Source organism: Mauremys mutica, chromosome 15, assembly GCF_020497125.1.
Source record: "Mauremys mutica isolate MM-2020 ecotype Southern chromosome 15, ASM2049712v1, whole genome shotgun sequence".
NCBI lineage: Eukaryota > Metazoa > Chordata > Testudines > Geoemydidae > Mauremys > Mauremys mutica.
This window is the reverse complement of record NC_059086.1, coordinates 4,850,469-4,865,286: the sequence shown is the minus strand read 5'-3', so window position 1 is coordinate 4,865,286 and position 14,818 is coordinate 4,850,469. Positions and strand designations below refer to the sequence as shown.

The following is a 14,818-nucleotide window of genomic DNA, read 5'->3' as shown; positions in this document are numbered from 1 at the left end:
CAGCCTCGCTCTGACAAAGGCCACGCCCCTCATGGTGATTAGCCAGAGCCCCGGGTGGATGGCCACGCCCCCCTCGCGCTGTGTGGCCTGCCGGGTGACGCTGATCACGCCGTGTCTGTCTCAGATCCCGCCGGCTCCCACGCCCGCCCCAAGCACGACGCCCTGGAACGATCCTTCTTCGTCCGTATGAAATCCACCCTGACCAAGAGAGGGCTGCACGTCAAGACTTCTGGCTACAAGGTAATGGGGCCTGGGGGTGTGGTCTGCTATGTGCAGTGCCCCTAAACCCTCGTGTTAGCAAGTGGGGACACATCTCTCCAGTGACTTCCCACAGAGGCTGATAGCGTGGGGGTGATCAGATCTGTGCCCTCCCTGCTCCCAAAGACCTGATTGATCAATTTCCATGCAAATGCCAAAAGCCTCTCCTTCCCTGCTAGCTGCTCACCTCTACTGAGCCTGGTTCATTTTCTCCTGTTCAGACCTCCCTGCAGGCCCTGCCCCTGATGCTTCCTCCCAGCTAAGGCTGTGCCCTGCTGCCCACTGTCTGAGGTGTGAATAGTTAGTGCCAGCCTTTCCTTCTCTCCCCTTCCCTCCCCGTGGCTGGCAGCTCTGCAACGGCGCACAAGTTCAAAGGGATCCAGGAGCTGGATCAGCACCAGCAGGAGGCACCGACCGTGTGTCAGGACCGTGTGTCTGCCTGCAGCAGAGCCAGTCTCGAGGGCAGCTGGGCTGACTCCTGCTCTAACCACTAGGCATGACTGCCCATATCCTGCTCTCTGACTCCCTTAGCTCCCTTTGACTCATTCCTGGCATGGCCCTGGCGTTAGGGGCCCAGGCTCTCCGTCAGTGGTACGGCACAGGGATGCTGTCTCAGTGAATAAATGTTCCCTGCCCATACACACCCCTCTCTCTTTCTCTCCAACCCCCCCGCCACACACAGGTGATTCACGTTACTGGCCGTCTCCGCCCCCGCCTGCCGTCCTTCTCCCACGCCCATTCGGTCCTCAGCCGAGTCCTGGGGCTGGTGGCTCTGGCCCACACGCTGCCGCCGTCCACGCTCAGCGAGGTGCGCATCGAGTGCCACATGTTTGTGTTCCGGGTCAACATGGATCTGCAGATCGTGTACTGTGAGAGCAGGTGGGTCCCGGGCAGACGGTTGGGTCCGGAGTGACTCGGTGGCGTTAGGGCCAGATTCTGCACACAGCCATCTGGGAGTAAGTCTGGAGTCACTGCAGTGATGTCAGAGATAAAATTGGCCTGTGCCTTTTGTTTTGGCCTCAGGTTAATACCTGATACAGCCTTGTAGTCTGGGATTCTCCCTCGCCCCGCTACAAGGGATCCGTTCCCTTTCTGGGAGCCAGGGTCCCAACTGGTGTCAAGCCACCGTCGCCCCTTTGGCGTTGATGGGGCCAGATCCCCAGCTGGTGTGAATCGGCTGTCGCTCCATTAGAGTCAATAGGGCCAGACCCCCAGCTAGTGTCAACTGGAATCAGTGGAGCTGCGCCAATTTACCCAGGCTCAGGATCTGGCCCCTACCATCCAATAGCATCCTGGTGCATGCCAGGTCGGCACCCCTTCCTAGCCAGTCTCTGTGTCGGGACAGGGGATGGCGTTCAGCTGGTCCACCCTTTCCCATCTCTCTGCTTCTCCCTGCCTTTATAACCCCGCCTGCTCTCCTTCCCCCACAGGATCAGCGATTATATGGACCTATGCCCCTCGGAGCTGGTAGGGAAAAGCTGCTACCAGTTTATCCATGGCGAGGACGTGGAAGGAATCCGGCAGAGCCACCTGGACTGTAAGCATCCCAGTTACGGTCCCCTGCTCTGGTTTGCTCCAGCTCTTCCTCCCTCCGGGGTGAAGGGTCCATGCCACGTTGGAGGGGACAGGAATATAAAGGGACGTTTCAGAACAGCGGGCAAGGCTCTCTGCTGGATTTCCTAGCTTGTAAAGTTCATCAGCCAGAGGCAGGACGTGCTGTGGGAGTGAGGCACTGGGCACCCAGGAGACCAGCCTTTGAGTCCCATTTGTGCCAGAGATCCCCTAGCCTGCATCACTTTTTAAAAAATATCTCTGTGCCTCAATTTCCCCCCATCTGTACAATGAGGTTAATCATCCTTCCTTGGTCTGTTTCGAGTGTCAGCTTTTCGGGGTGGGGACTGTCTCTCCCTGGGGGTGTGGGTCCAGCCCCTAGCACAACAAGGTGCTACCCTGACACACAGCAAGTTGTGCCTGCGTGCTGGATGGCTCCGGGTTCCTAGTGCAAAGGAAAGTTGTGTCCCCATCCTCTCCTGGGATACTTGATTAATTGTCTCTGCCAATGGTTTCTCCTTCCTCCTCACCTCCTCTGCAGGAGACGGCCCTGCCCTCTAGCTCTTTGTCATGTGTGTCATTTTGTTCCGCTTGGGTAAAGCTGCCTGCGCCGATCTGGGTCTAAGCTGCTTCTCTCCAGTGTCAGGAGCAGCTCCAAAGTTGCCACCGTAGCTGCTTTTTGAACTCCGGCTGCGTCATGTTTGCTGTGAGAGGGGTTCACCTCCTGCCTCCCTGATTGCCCCTCCTGGGTGGGGTGCGCTCCCTGGCAAAGGGGTTGGCCGTGCTGCATGTGCTCAGTCCATAGCTGGATTTCCTCCAGGCGGGCGTGTGGCACTGCCTGTCCAGCAAGATCTGCCATCAGCCCTGTCCTTTCCCCAGCAGACCTGATGTGCCGGATCCCAGGCAAGTCTGGCTGAGCCCCAAGGTTCTTCGTAAACTGCAAATTGTCCCAATGGCTAATTACCCATTTACAACTTGACACCTTATTTCCAGTCTGAATGTGTCTGGCTTCAACTTCCAGCTATTGGATCATGTTCGACTTTCCTCTGCTAGGCTGCAGAGCCCATTTGTAAATATTTGTTCCCCAGGTAGATACTGATAGACTGGAATCAAGTCACCCCTTCACCTTCTCCTTGTTAAGTTAAATAGATTGAGCTCCTTGCGTCTTATCACTCTAAGGCAGGGTTTAGAATCTTTTAATCATTCTTGTGGCTCTTCTCTGACCCCTCTCAAATTTATCAGCCGCATTCTTGAATTGTGGGCACCAGAACTGGACACAGGATTCCAGCGGCAGTCGCACCAGTGCCAAACACAGACATAAAATAACCTCTCTGCTCCTATCCGAGATTCCCCTTTTTATACGACCCAGGTTCACATTAGATCTTTTGGCCCCAGTGTCGCACTGTGAGCTCATTTTCAGCTGATTATCCAAATGTTTTTCAGAGCCCCTCCTTCCAAAGGCTAGAGTCCCCCATCCTGTAAGTACGACCAACGGTCTTTGTTCCCAGATGTATCCATTGACATTTAGCCATGTTAAAACGCATAGTGATTGCTTGTGCCTCACTTACCAATCAATCCAGATCACTCTGTATCAGCGACGTGTCCTCTTCGTTATTTATCACGCCCCCAATTTTTGTGTAATTTCAGTAGTGATTTTTATGTTTTCTTCCAGGTCACTGATAACAATGTGAAATAGTGTAGGGCCAAGAACTGATCCCTATTGGACCTCACTGGAAAGACACTTATTGGAGAGGAGTTTCCTGTTTACAATGACATTTTGAGATCTGTCAGTTAGCCAGTTTTTAATCCATGTAATGTGTTCCATGTTAAACTAGGGGTTGACAGTTCCTTACCCAACATTGATCTGGCTTTGGAGAATTCCAAGCAGGCGCTCAGGAATGGGCTGTGGATCAGCAAGGGAGTGCAAGAGACCTAGGGGAATATCGCAACGCCCTTGTCTCCAGGGACGGATTTGGTCTGTGTTGTGCCTATCGATGCACTAGAAGGCAATGGTTATGCCCCTGGGCAGGCGGGCTGATAGCAATTCTACCAAGCTAAGGAGTGTTGGGTTTGCTCAGTTCTTGGATGGGTGCCCTCCGGAGATCACTCAGGACGCTACAGGGAATAGTGCTCATGGCCAGTTAGGCAGCACGCTGCTCCCAGTTGATGCTGATCTCAATGCCCCAGTGCAGTGCTGTAGGAAGTGGTTGATAACTTTAAGGAGCTCTGAGTCAGCACTGACCCCGTTGCCCCGGTGCGGTGCTAGGGGGCGCTGTGCTGCAGGGGCTGCCATGAGTGACACAGCAGGGGGCGCTCTCTCCTCTGAGTCAGTGCTAACCCCAACATGGCACTAGGGGGCAGGGAGTGGGTGATCAGCAGGGGGCGCTCTCTCCTCTGAGTCAGTGCTGACCCCAACATGGCACTAGGGGGCAGGGAGCGGGTGATCAGCAGGGGGCGCTCTCTCCTCTGAGTCAGTGCTGACCCCAACATGGCGCTAGGGGGCAGGGAGTGGGTGCTCAGCAGGGGGCGCTCTCCCTTTGCAGTCAGGGCTGGCCTTGCTATCTTTCAAATCAGATCCTGACCCCTTGTGATCATTAAAAATCCGCTGAACATCCCTGTCAGAATCCAAGCATTTAATCCCTGCTTGTCCAGGCAAGATCCCAACCCTGGCGATTAAATCCCTGCTCCCTAAACCACTCCCCTCCCCACTCCAGTTTCAACTGGACGCAGGATTCTTTCTACACTTCCTGGCCTAAACTGCAAGGCAGATGTTCAAACAACTGCTGCATCCCAACCTAGAGAGGGAGCAGCTGGACTGGGGTCTTTATATGCAGCACGAAAGCGGCTTTGGATGAAAGGTGCAATCCGTTATTAATAAAAACTAGCCCTTAACCTATCAAACCTTTAGGCCGGGCCCTGGCGCGTGCTATGGAGTCAGACAGCTTCAAAAGCCGGAAGGGACCACTGTGATCATAGCAATGTCAGGCTGGAAGGAACCTTGAGACGTCACCACGTCCCGCCCCCGCACTGAAGCAGGACCAAGTAAACTTAGACCAGCCCTGACAGTCTGTTCTTAAAAATCTCCAACCAAGGGGAGTCTACAACCTCCTTGGACGCCTGTTCCAGAGCTTCACTCCCCCGAGTTAGAAAGTTTGTCCTAATATCTCACCTCAATCTCCCTCGCTGCAGATTAAGCCCATTACGTCTTGTCCTACTTCCAGTGGACACGGAGAGCACGTGATCGTCATCCTCTTTATAACAGCCCTTAACATATTTGGTCGTCTATGCTGACTTCCTGTCTAACACGGGCCGGCGCTTCCATTAGGCGACTCTAGGCAGTCGCCTAGGGCGCCAGGATTTGGGGGGTGGCATTTTGTGCGCTCCCCGTGGGAGCTTCTGGTTCCATTCCCATCGCGCCACCGAAGAAGGACCTTCTGCCAACGTGCCGCGGAAAACAGCGGCAGGCAATTGAGCAGCTCAATGACTGCTGCTGTCGCCTGCGGCATTTCGGCGGAGGGTCCTTCTTCGGCAGCGTGATGGGAGTGGAACCGGAAGCTCCCGCACGCCCCGTGGGGAGCGCACAAAATGCCGCCCCCTGAATTCTGCCTAGGGCGCCAGAAACTCTGGCGCCGCTCCTGTGTCTAACACGGGCCATAGGAATGCCCTGAATTAATTCAGGTTTGAACTAGCGCAGATCTCTTATAAAAATACATCCAGTCTTCACTGAACACTTGCCAGTGATGGGGAATCCACCACGGCCCTTGGTCAATTGCACCAATGGTTAATTACTCTCCCTGTTAAAAACTGACACCTTATTTCCAGTCTGAATTTGTCCAGCTTCCACTTCCAGCCATTGGATTGTGTTAGTCATTCCTCCGCTAGACTGAAGAGCCCATGATCAAATACTTGTTCCCCGTCTGGTTACTGATAGGTTGGGATCAAGTCGCCCTTTAAACTTCACAGATTGAGCTCCTGGAGCATCTCACTATAAGGCCGGTTTTCCAATCCTTTGTATCATTCTCGTGACTCTTCTCTGACCCCTCTCCAGTTGATCAACATCCAGCTTGAATTGGGGACATCAGCACTGGAGAGAGATGAAAGGGGCCACAGAGACATCCGAGATGACGCCAAGCTGGATAAACCAATAAGGAGCCGTGGCTGTGATAAGTGGGGCTGGGATCTTGAGCAGCGGGAGGGGTAAAAGCCCCTTTCTTGGCTCTCAGTGCTCATGCTAGAGGGGAAGGGGTGGGGCCTGGCAGCCTTCAGCTAACAAACTTCTTTTTCCATTAGTGTTGAAAAAAGGCCAGGTCGTGACCCGATATTACCGCTGGCTGCAGAAGAACGGGGGCTTTGTGTGGATTCAGTCCTGTGCCACCATCTCGGTCAATATCAAGAACCCCAGCGAGAAGAATATGATCTGGGTCAATTACATCCTCAGGTGAGATCACATAGAACAAATCAGCAAGCTACAGAAGAGGGGTGTCGCTGTTCCACACGCTGTGCCAATAGGGATAGATTCGCAGACCCTCCTGCTCCGAAAGCTCAGGCAGCTGCCACCCACTGAGCTCCGGGGCAATCCCCATTAACTGCTGGCTTTGTAGGGTCTAGGGCACACAGGTGAGCTGTTCTGAGTTCATCCAGGAAAGGGCAATGCTGTGTGCGCAGGCAGTCTGAGGATCCCAGAGCACTGTATGATGAACTAATGTTTGGACTGCAGTAGCAGCCAATCAGGGTCAGTGCTGGGCTGTGTTCCCTGTAAGCCGGGCAGGGCAGGAGAGATTTAAGTGCCACCCAGCTGATTAGAGAGCAGCACAGCCGGCAGCATGTGTACAGGTGCCCCTCTCTCCACCTGCTGCTCCCTCCTGCAGCTGCTCCCAGGGCCGTCTTGCTGGCTGTGCGGGTGGATGGAGGGGAAGGGTGCTGATGTCAGGGGGTCCCCTTCACCCCCCCAGCCCCTGTACCCCACCTCTGCAGAGCAGGGCAGAGGGGACACAGCTGGACTCAGGACTCAGAGCTGCTGCGGGGAAGGGTGGGTGGCTGAGTGCCTTTCTTAAAGAGACAGTGCACTGTTTCTGAGATTTCCCCAACAGCCAGCTCACACAGTGTCTGTCTGTCTGTCTCTCTCTCTCTCACACACACTCTCTCTCCCCCGTCCATGTACCCCATCTCTGCATAGCGGAGGAGGGGAGACAACAGGGCTCAGGACAGAGCAGGAGAGCTTTCAGTGAGTGTCTTCAAGAGACAGCACAGGGCATCTCAGAAACTTTCCCAGCAGCCAGCATACACGCTGTCTCTGTGTGTGTGTCTCTCTCACACACACGCAGAATCTCTGTGACACACACACTGTCTGTGTCACACACACACACACACTGTCTCTGTATCACACTGTCACACACACACTGTCTCTGTATCACACTCACACACTGTCTCTGTATCACACTGTCTCACTGTCACACACTGTCTGTGTCCACACACAGGCTGTCTGTGTTGCACACTGTCTCACACACACACTCTGTGTCACACACACACACACACACACAGTCTCTGTGTCACAAGCTGTCACACACACTGTGTCCAGGGGCGGCTCCAGGCCCCAGCACACCAAGCGCATGCTTAGGCGCAGTAAATGACCGATCCTCCCAATCCCCATGACTGCGGGCAGCCCAGAGCCCTTTGAATCCCGGCCGCGGCTCCAGTGGCCAGGCCGGGGCCAGGATTTAAAGGGCTTGGAGCTCCCCTCAGTGGCAGGAGCTCTTGGCCCTTTAAATACCTGCCCCAGCCCCGCAAAGCTCAGGGTTCCCCGCGGCAGCCGGAGCCCCGGGCCCTTTAATTTGCCCCTGAGCTCTGGGGGGCCTCCTAGCTACCTCTGCAGCTGGGAGGCCCTGGTTGATTTAAAGGCCCTGGGTCTCCCAGCCACAGCTGGTGCCCCAGGGCCTTTAAATCTTGAGGCCACGCCCCTTCCGGATGAGGCCACGCCCCCCTCAGGACTCCGGCAAGTACGGGTAAGTCCTGTAAGTTACTTTCACCCCTGTCGAGAGGCGTCCCTGCCGAAATTCAGGAGCGACGCCTCTCGATGACATCACTTGTCGACGGCAAGCAGTGTCAGCGAGAGGCATCCCCGCCAAAATTCAGGGGCGACGCCTCTCGATGACGTCACTTGTCGACGGCAAGCGGCATCAGCAAGAGGCGTCCCTGCCGCGGCATTTCAGCGGGTGCTCTCCTGGGGGCCAGGACGCGGGCACCGCGTTGGGGACCACTGCTCTAGACTATGCTCCCACCTCAAGCTGGGAACAGGACCCAGGAGTCCTGCCTCCTAGTCTAGTGCGTTGCCCATCACATCCAGCCAGGCTGGCTGATGGTTTTGTAAGTGTTTTAGTGATTAATACTCTTCATCGCAGCAGTTCCTGGTAGACAAGGATCCAGCTGCACAGGCTATTAAATGCTGAGAGAAGCAGCAAACCTGATTGAAAACCTCCTTTGCCCCCATCCCATTCCAGCAGGGCTGTAATTTGTTGAGAAATATTTCTCTATAGCTGCAGAGTGTGGAAGACACCCTGGGAAATGTGATCTGAGACCAGCGGGTAGCTGCCATTTCTATCTGTATTGTCCACCTCCCTGCTGGGGCTGCAGGGGGAAATCTGCATCGCCCACAGTCCTGCTCGGATAGACACACCCAGAGCTGTGCATCTCTGCTGGGCCCCACTCGCATGTATTCCAGGCACCGGTTTGCCCAGGTATAGGAACAGAGGCCCTCAAAGGTGTTTCAGGGCCTAACTCACATTGAAATCAAAGGAGTCGGGTGCCTAAATACAGTCGTCTACAGTAGCACTTAGAATCCCCGGTTGAGGTCACATGGGGAAATGGAGGCACAGGGAGAGGAAATGACATGTGCAGTGCCACAACAGCGAAGGGCCTAGAACCCTGGAGTCCTGACTCCCAGCTCCCTTCTGTTCTAACCACTAGACACCACTCCTCTCCCTGAGTTGGGAACAGAACCCTGGAGTCCTGACTCCCAGCTCCCTTCTGTTCTAACCACTAGACACCACTCCTCTCCCTGAGTTGGGAACAGAACCCAGGAGTCCTGGTGCCTAGCCTCCCTGCTCTAACCACTAGATACCACTCCCCTCCTGGCATTGGCAGTAGAATCCAGGAGTCCTGGAGCCCAGCCTCCCTGCTCTAACCACTAGACACCACTCCCCTCCCGGCATTGGCACTAGAATCCAGGAGTCCTGGCGCCCAGCCCCCTCTGCGCTAGACACTAGACCCCATTCCCCACTCAGAGCCCCTAACCTGTGCTGAGAGCTTCACAAACCCAGTAAAAGATAGTGGGAGGGGGGAAAACAGAGGCAAGTCCCAGATCCTCAAAGGCATTTAGAGGGATGCCCTCATCTGTTGTACTGATTTCTGTGGGAGGATCCAGGATACCAAGTGACTTGTCCAGGCTCACCCCACTGTGCTAGGCCTAGGACCTAGGTCTCCTGACACAGGACGTCTACAGAGCAGCTGGATATGAATCAACAGTGTGCCCTTGTTGCCAAGAAGGCTAACAGCACTTTCGGCTGTGTAAGTGGGGCATTGCCAGCAGATCGAGGGACATGATCATTCCCCTCTATTCGACACTGGTGAGGCCTCATCTGGAGCAGTGTGTCCAGTTTTGGGCCCCACACTACAAGAAGGATGTGGAAAAATTGGAAAGAGTCCAGTGGAGGGCAACAAAAATGATTAAGGGGCTGGAGCACATGATTTATGAGGAGAGGCTGAGGGAACTGGGATTGTTTAGTCTGCAGAAGAGAAGAGTGAGGGGGGATTTGATAGCAGCCTTCAACTACCTGAAGGCGGGTTCTAAAGAGGATGGATCTAGGCTGTTCTCAGTGGTGGCAGATGACAGAACAAGGAGCAATGGTCTCAAGTTGCAGTGGGGGAGGTCTAGGTTGGATATTAGGAAAAACTTTTTCACTAGGTGGGTGGTGAAGCACTGGAATGGGTTCCCTAGGGAGGTGGTGGAATCTCCTTCCTTAGAGGTTTTTAAGGCCCAGCTTGACAAAGCCCTGGCTGGGATGATTTAGTTGGGGTTGGTCCTGCTTTGAGCAGGGGGTTGGACTAGATACCTCCTGAGGTCTCTTCCAATCCTGATATTCTGTGATTCTACGATTCCCCACATGGGTGGGCAGACATGAGCTAGCGCAGTACAAACAGCAGCGGAGCCAGAGCAGCGCGGACAGTGGCGTGGGCCAGCCACCCACGTACAAGCCTGCTCGACTGCTAGCCCAAACTGCTGCAACCACACTGCTATTTCTAGTGTGCTATCTTGATCAGCACTCCCAGCTGGAGTGTGGATACACCCATAGTCTAGTGTCCTGGCTGCTGTGCCACCTGGGCCTTTTCACCAGGCCCAAGCAATGCATCTGGCCGTAAATATCCCTCAGCTTAGCTTGGTGTGCTGTTTCGCATCAGTTGCACAAGGAGGCTCTCCCTTCAGCGCCGAGAGGCACCTGGATGTGACACCTGATGTTGAAGCTAGACAAATTCAGGCGAAAAAGAAGGCATACGTTTTTAACGGTGAAAGCAATTAACCATCGGAACAACTCACCCAGGGTCGGGGTGGATTCTCCATCACGGACCATTTTTAAATCAAGACGGGATGTTTTTCTAAAAGCTCTGCCCTAGGAATGGTGGGGGGGGGGGGCGTTCTCTGGCCTGGGTTATACGGGGGGGGGGGGGAGGGGGAGTATCGGACTAGCTCAGTGGTTCTCAAACTTTTGTGCTGGTAACCCCTTTCACATGGCAAGCCTCTGAGTGTGACCCTCCCCCCCATAAATTAAAAACACTTTTTTATATATTTAACACCATTATAAATTCTGGAGGCAAAGCAGGGTTTGGGGTGGAGGCTGACAGCTCACAACCCCCCATGTAATAACCGCATGACCCCCTGTTTGAGAACCCCTGGACTAGATGATCACAATGGTCCCTTCTGGCTTTGGAGTCTATGAATGTTGGCCACTGGCCTCCGTAGCTTCAGAGAACAGCTCTGAGCAAACGTCGCAGGGTGGGTGTGGCACTGCAAAAAATCACCACTTGTCTGGAGTGTCTCCCCCACCTGCACCATTAAAGCGACTCCAGAATTACACACTTTCTCTGGTGAGGAGAGGGGTTTTTTTTATATCTAAAATAAATTAATATATGAATGACTACAACAGATGGTTATTAATGGCTGTTTTTTTCCCCCGCTAAAGCAAAAGGAGCTATTATTATGCTAATCCTGTAAGTAATTACAGATACCAGTGTATGATTTGTCAGGGTGATTAGTATTTTAGTTAATTAGTGCTGTAATTACAGAGACTAATTAACTTTCTCTCAGCCTTCCTGGAATGGAAACTTATTTACTTTCTTTTCGCTGGGAAGCAGCACATGATGAACGATGAGGCGAGGCAAGGGGGAGCCTCCCCGTCCCACCCCAGGCTGAGCCCACTGTCGGCAGGTCGTTCTCAGGGGCGCGCTCCCGTTGCTGGCCTCTCCCAGCCTCCCTAGTCATGAACCCTGGCTGGGCTAGATGGTGAGGGTGCGGGAGACCGGCTAGTGGTTACTCGCTCTATTGTTATATGGGATGGGACTGTGATTTACAGAGAGGGCTTGGGGGACTCAGGACTCCTGGGTTCTTTGGCTAACCCTGGGAGGACAGTGCAACCCAGTGAGTAGTTCTCTTCCCATATATAGCAGGAAGTGGCTAGAGAAGGGGACCAGGACTCCTGGGTTCTCCTCTCAGCTGGGAGCGAGGGGAAAGCCGAATGCTTAGAATAGCGTGTGTCCTGTTTCACCTTCTGCAAGAGGATGGGGGTGGGGAGGGGTCATCATGGCTACCTTGTAGGGCTGCTGGCTTAATTACTGTTAATAAAGTGCTTTGGGATCCTTGGATTCGAGTTGATACAGACATGGAGGAGGGTGGGCCAGTTTCACTCCTGGTGTAGCACAATCTACCTCAAGGGAGTTACACCGACCAGCACCCATCCTGCCTCTCACTGTGCAGCAGAGACACTATGGCTGTTACACCAGGGGAGATCTTGGCCCTGTGCTTTTCCCCTTCCTCCCCGCTCCGAGCTCTGGCAGAGCCGATTGCAGGGGACGGCTCATTTGAATCGGATCCAACTCTGCCCGTCCGTAAACAATGAAACCCCAAAGCTGGCTGTTTTCTAAGAGAGAGAGCTTGCGATTTCCAATCTGTCCCTGTTTGTTCTTGGACAATAAGGCCATAGCCCTAGTGGAGTTGTTTTGCAGAGACCAGCCTGCAGGTGGCTGGCTGTGTCAGCTTGAAATCAAGTTTTCCTTCTTCAGTTCTTTTGTTAGGGGCGCAGTTGGTTTAATTTCATGGCCTCCCGGCAGGCTTAGCAGTCTACCAAGGATCAGCACACGCTGCTCTGTCTCCTTTGGGAGGCCCGTTCTAGGGAGGCTTGGGGGATAGGAGTACTACACTGGGCCACAAGAGACCTGGTTTAAAGTCTCAGCTCCGTCACAAACTGTCTGTGACCTTGGGCAAGTTACTTAGACACCTAAGTCCACCCTTTAGATGCCACTGACAGGCACCTAAATCTCCTAGGTGCCTACGGGCTTGTCTGTACAGAGACACTCAGGGATGGTCTAAACGAGACAATTAGATCGACTCAGCTACATCACTCAGGGATGCAAAAAACTCACACCCCTGAGAGACATAGTTAAGTCAACCTAAACCCCAATGCAAACAGCACTAGATTGGCAAGGTGGATTTACTACAGGTGTACCGCTGTGCAGTTTCTAGTGTAGACATAGTTTCAGGAATGTTTAGTCTGAATTCACTTTTAAAATGGATTAGTTTAACTGAACTAACCCCTCTGTGGATGCTCTTATCCAGAATTAGAATGGACTTAATTCGATTTAGCTGAATTCACTTCCAAAGTGAAATAGAACCCAGGAGTCCTGACTCCCAGCCCCCTCCCCTCTCTCTAACCACTAGACCCCACTCCGCTCCCAGAGCTGGGGATAGAATCCAGGTGTCCTCAGTCCCATTCATCCCACCGTGCTCTAATCACTCGCCTTCCAGACCCTGAATTCAAACCCAGGAGTCTTGGCTCTCAGTTCCCTGCTCTAATCACTAGTCCACGCTGCCTCCCACAAGACCTAAGCTTGTGCTACAGAAATCCCATCAGTAGAGGGAACAAGCTGATCTGTTGTTTCTCTGATTTACTTTTGCCAAACCCTTTTAGCAAACCTGAGTGTAAGAACACGGCCCTGGACATCTTCCAGCTGCCTGGGATTCCAGCCCGACAGACCGATGCCTCCGACGTGTCTGACTTGGAACCTGACTTCAAAGGTAAAAGCCCTGGCCAGATTGCGGCCGAGCCAGCGACAGGATGTTCTGGTAGCACCTGCCTCATTCCAGGGACCATAGGTTACCAATGCCCTGATCGGTAGCCGCAGGCCTCCAGCTCACTGCTGCACTGCGATGGGTATTTTAGCTTTGGCTTTGCCAATATATCCACTATGAAGGAATTAACTCAGGGGAGTTCTCTGGCCTGCGTCACACAGCGAGGTCAGACTAGATGATCACAGTGGCCCCTTCAGGCCTTACAATCTATGAATGCCCCAGACTGGGAGTCCCAGCCCCATCTCTGTCGGTGAGCAGGGGGGGCTCTTTCTTCTAAGCCATTCCTAGCCCCATTGTGGCTCTGGGAGGTTCCGTGCTGCAGGGGGTGGGGGGCTATCCAGAAAGGAGTTTTCTCCCTTCTAAGTCATCTCGCTTTGGTTTGGGGGGTGCTGTGTTATGGGAGATTTGGGCTTGCAGATAAGGGGTAAAAATGAAGCCCTGACTCCATGATCATTAAGGATCATTTTCATCAGCAACCTGAGGGCATTTCCTCAGCTGGTGTAAATTCGCCAAGCTCGGACTGACGCAGAGCTCCAGTGCTTCACACACGTTAACCCCCTGCATCCTGGCCAAATTCCGGTTTGGGCAAGAACTGTTAGCTTCCCCTAATCCTTCTGCAATTTCAAATACATGCGGGGTTCATGTTCCCTTCCTTGCCTGTTCTATGGTTTTTAACAGGCTGCTGCATCCCACCCCAGAGGTGGCTGCATTTCAGGGAGGGGTGAAATACGTCATCTCTCCTACCCATTGCGGGGGCAAGTATCATGGGGCTTTCTGACTGAATGTTTGTAAGGTGCTTTAAGATCCTCAGGGGAAGGATGCCACAGCAGGGCAAAGCATCGTAAATTTCACTCTAGACACAGCCTCGTCTTAATTAACCTCTCTTGGCATATGATAAATTATATCATAGGGTCATGCAGGGCCGGTGCAAGGATGTTTCACGCCCTAGGCAAAACTTCCACCTTGAGCCCTCCCGCCCCCGCACCCCCACCGTGAGGCGCCTCCCCCCACAGCAGCTCCCCCCCCCGCCCTGAGGCGCCCCCCTTGCGAAATCAGCATTTACCGACAAAAAACTAATCCTTCCAAATCTAGTTGTTTTTCATTTAAAAAAAAAATCATGGAAAATACCCATTTTCTGACCAGCTCTACGTGTAGGGAAGAAACCAGCACTGGCCCTTGGTGAAGAATGGAATAGATGGGACCCGAGCAGCATTTCCCCACCTCCAATGCATTGCCCTAGAGATAGGATCCAAGTTTGGATCCTTAACCAGCCCAGAGCATGAAGGAATCCTATTGCACTGAAGCTACAGACAACCCTGGAGACAGGCAGGTTGGGCTAGTGATTAGCGCACAGCCCTGTGCATTCGGTCGCTTCTATTCCTGGTTCTGGTACAGTGTGACTTCAGCCTCTCCTCAGCATCTTGGTTTTTCCGTCTGTATAGCAGAGGTGGTGAGCACTGCGACGGCAGGAACCGGTGTTGTAATACTCGGATGGAAGAAAAGTACAATCTTATTAAGGGAGCTAATCTTTTCCTCTCCTCTTTGGCCATGAGGCTGGGAATGAGATCCATCCTGGCAGGAGGGACACAGTCTAAGAGGAAACATGCCGCGTTG

At 53.4% G+C, this 14,818-nt stretch overlaps 1 protein-coding gene across 3 annotated transcripts in view; it reads left to right on the top strand.

The window, feature by feature from the left end:
- NPAS1 (neuronal PAS domain protein 1) overlaps positions 1-14,818 on the top strand; it is a 97,886-nt gene that overhangs the window by 78,557 nt on the left and 4,511 nt on the right. For all 3 annotated transcript variants that reach the window (XM_044987916.1, XM_044987918.1, XM_044987917.1), the window contains 5 exons: positions 125-240; positions 941-1,137; positions 1,689-1,795; positions 6,100-6,247; positions 13,044-13,150. In XM_044987916.1, the coding sequence (XP_044843851.1) occupies positions 125-240; positions 941-1,137; positions 1,689-1,795; positions 6,100-6,247; positions 13,044-13,150 (675 nt within the window). The remainder of the gene's footprint in view (positions 1-124; positions 241-940; positions 1,138-1,688; positions 1,796-6,099; positions 6,248-13,043; positions 13,151-14,818) is intronic.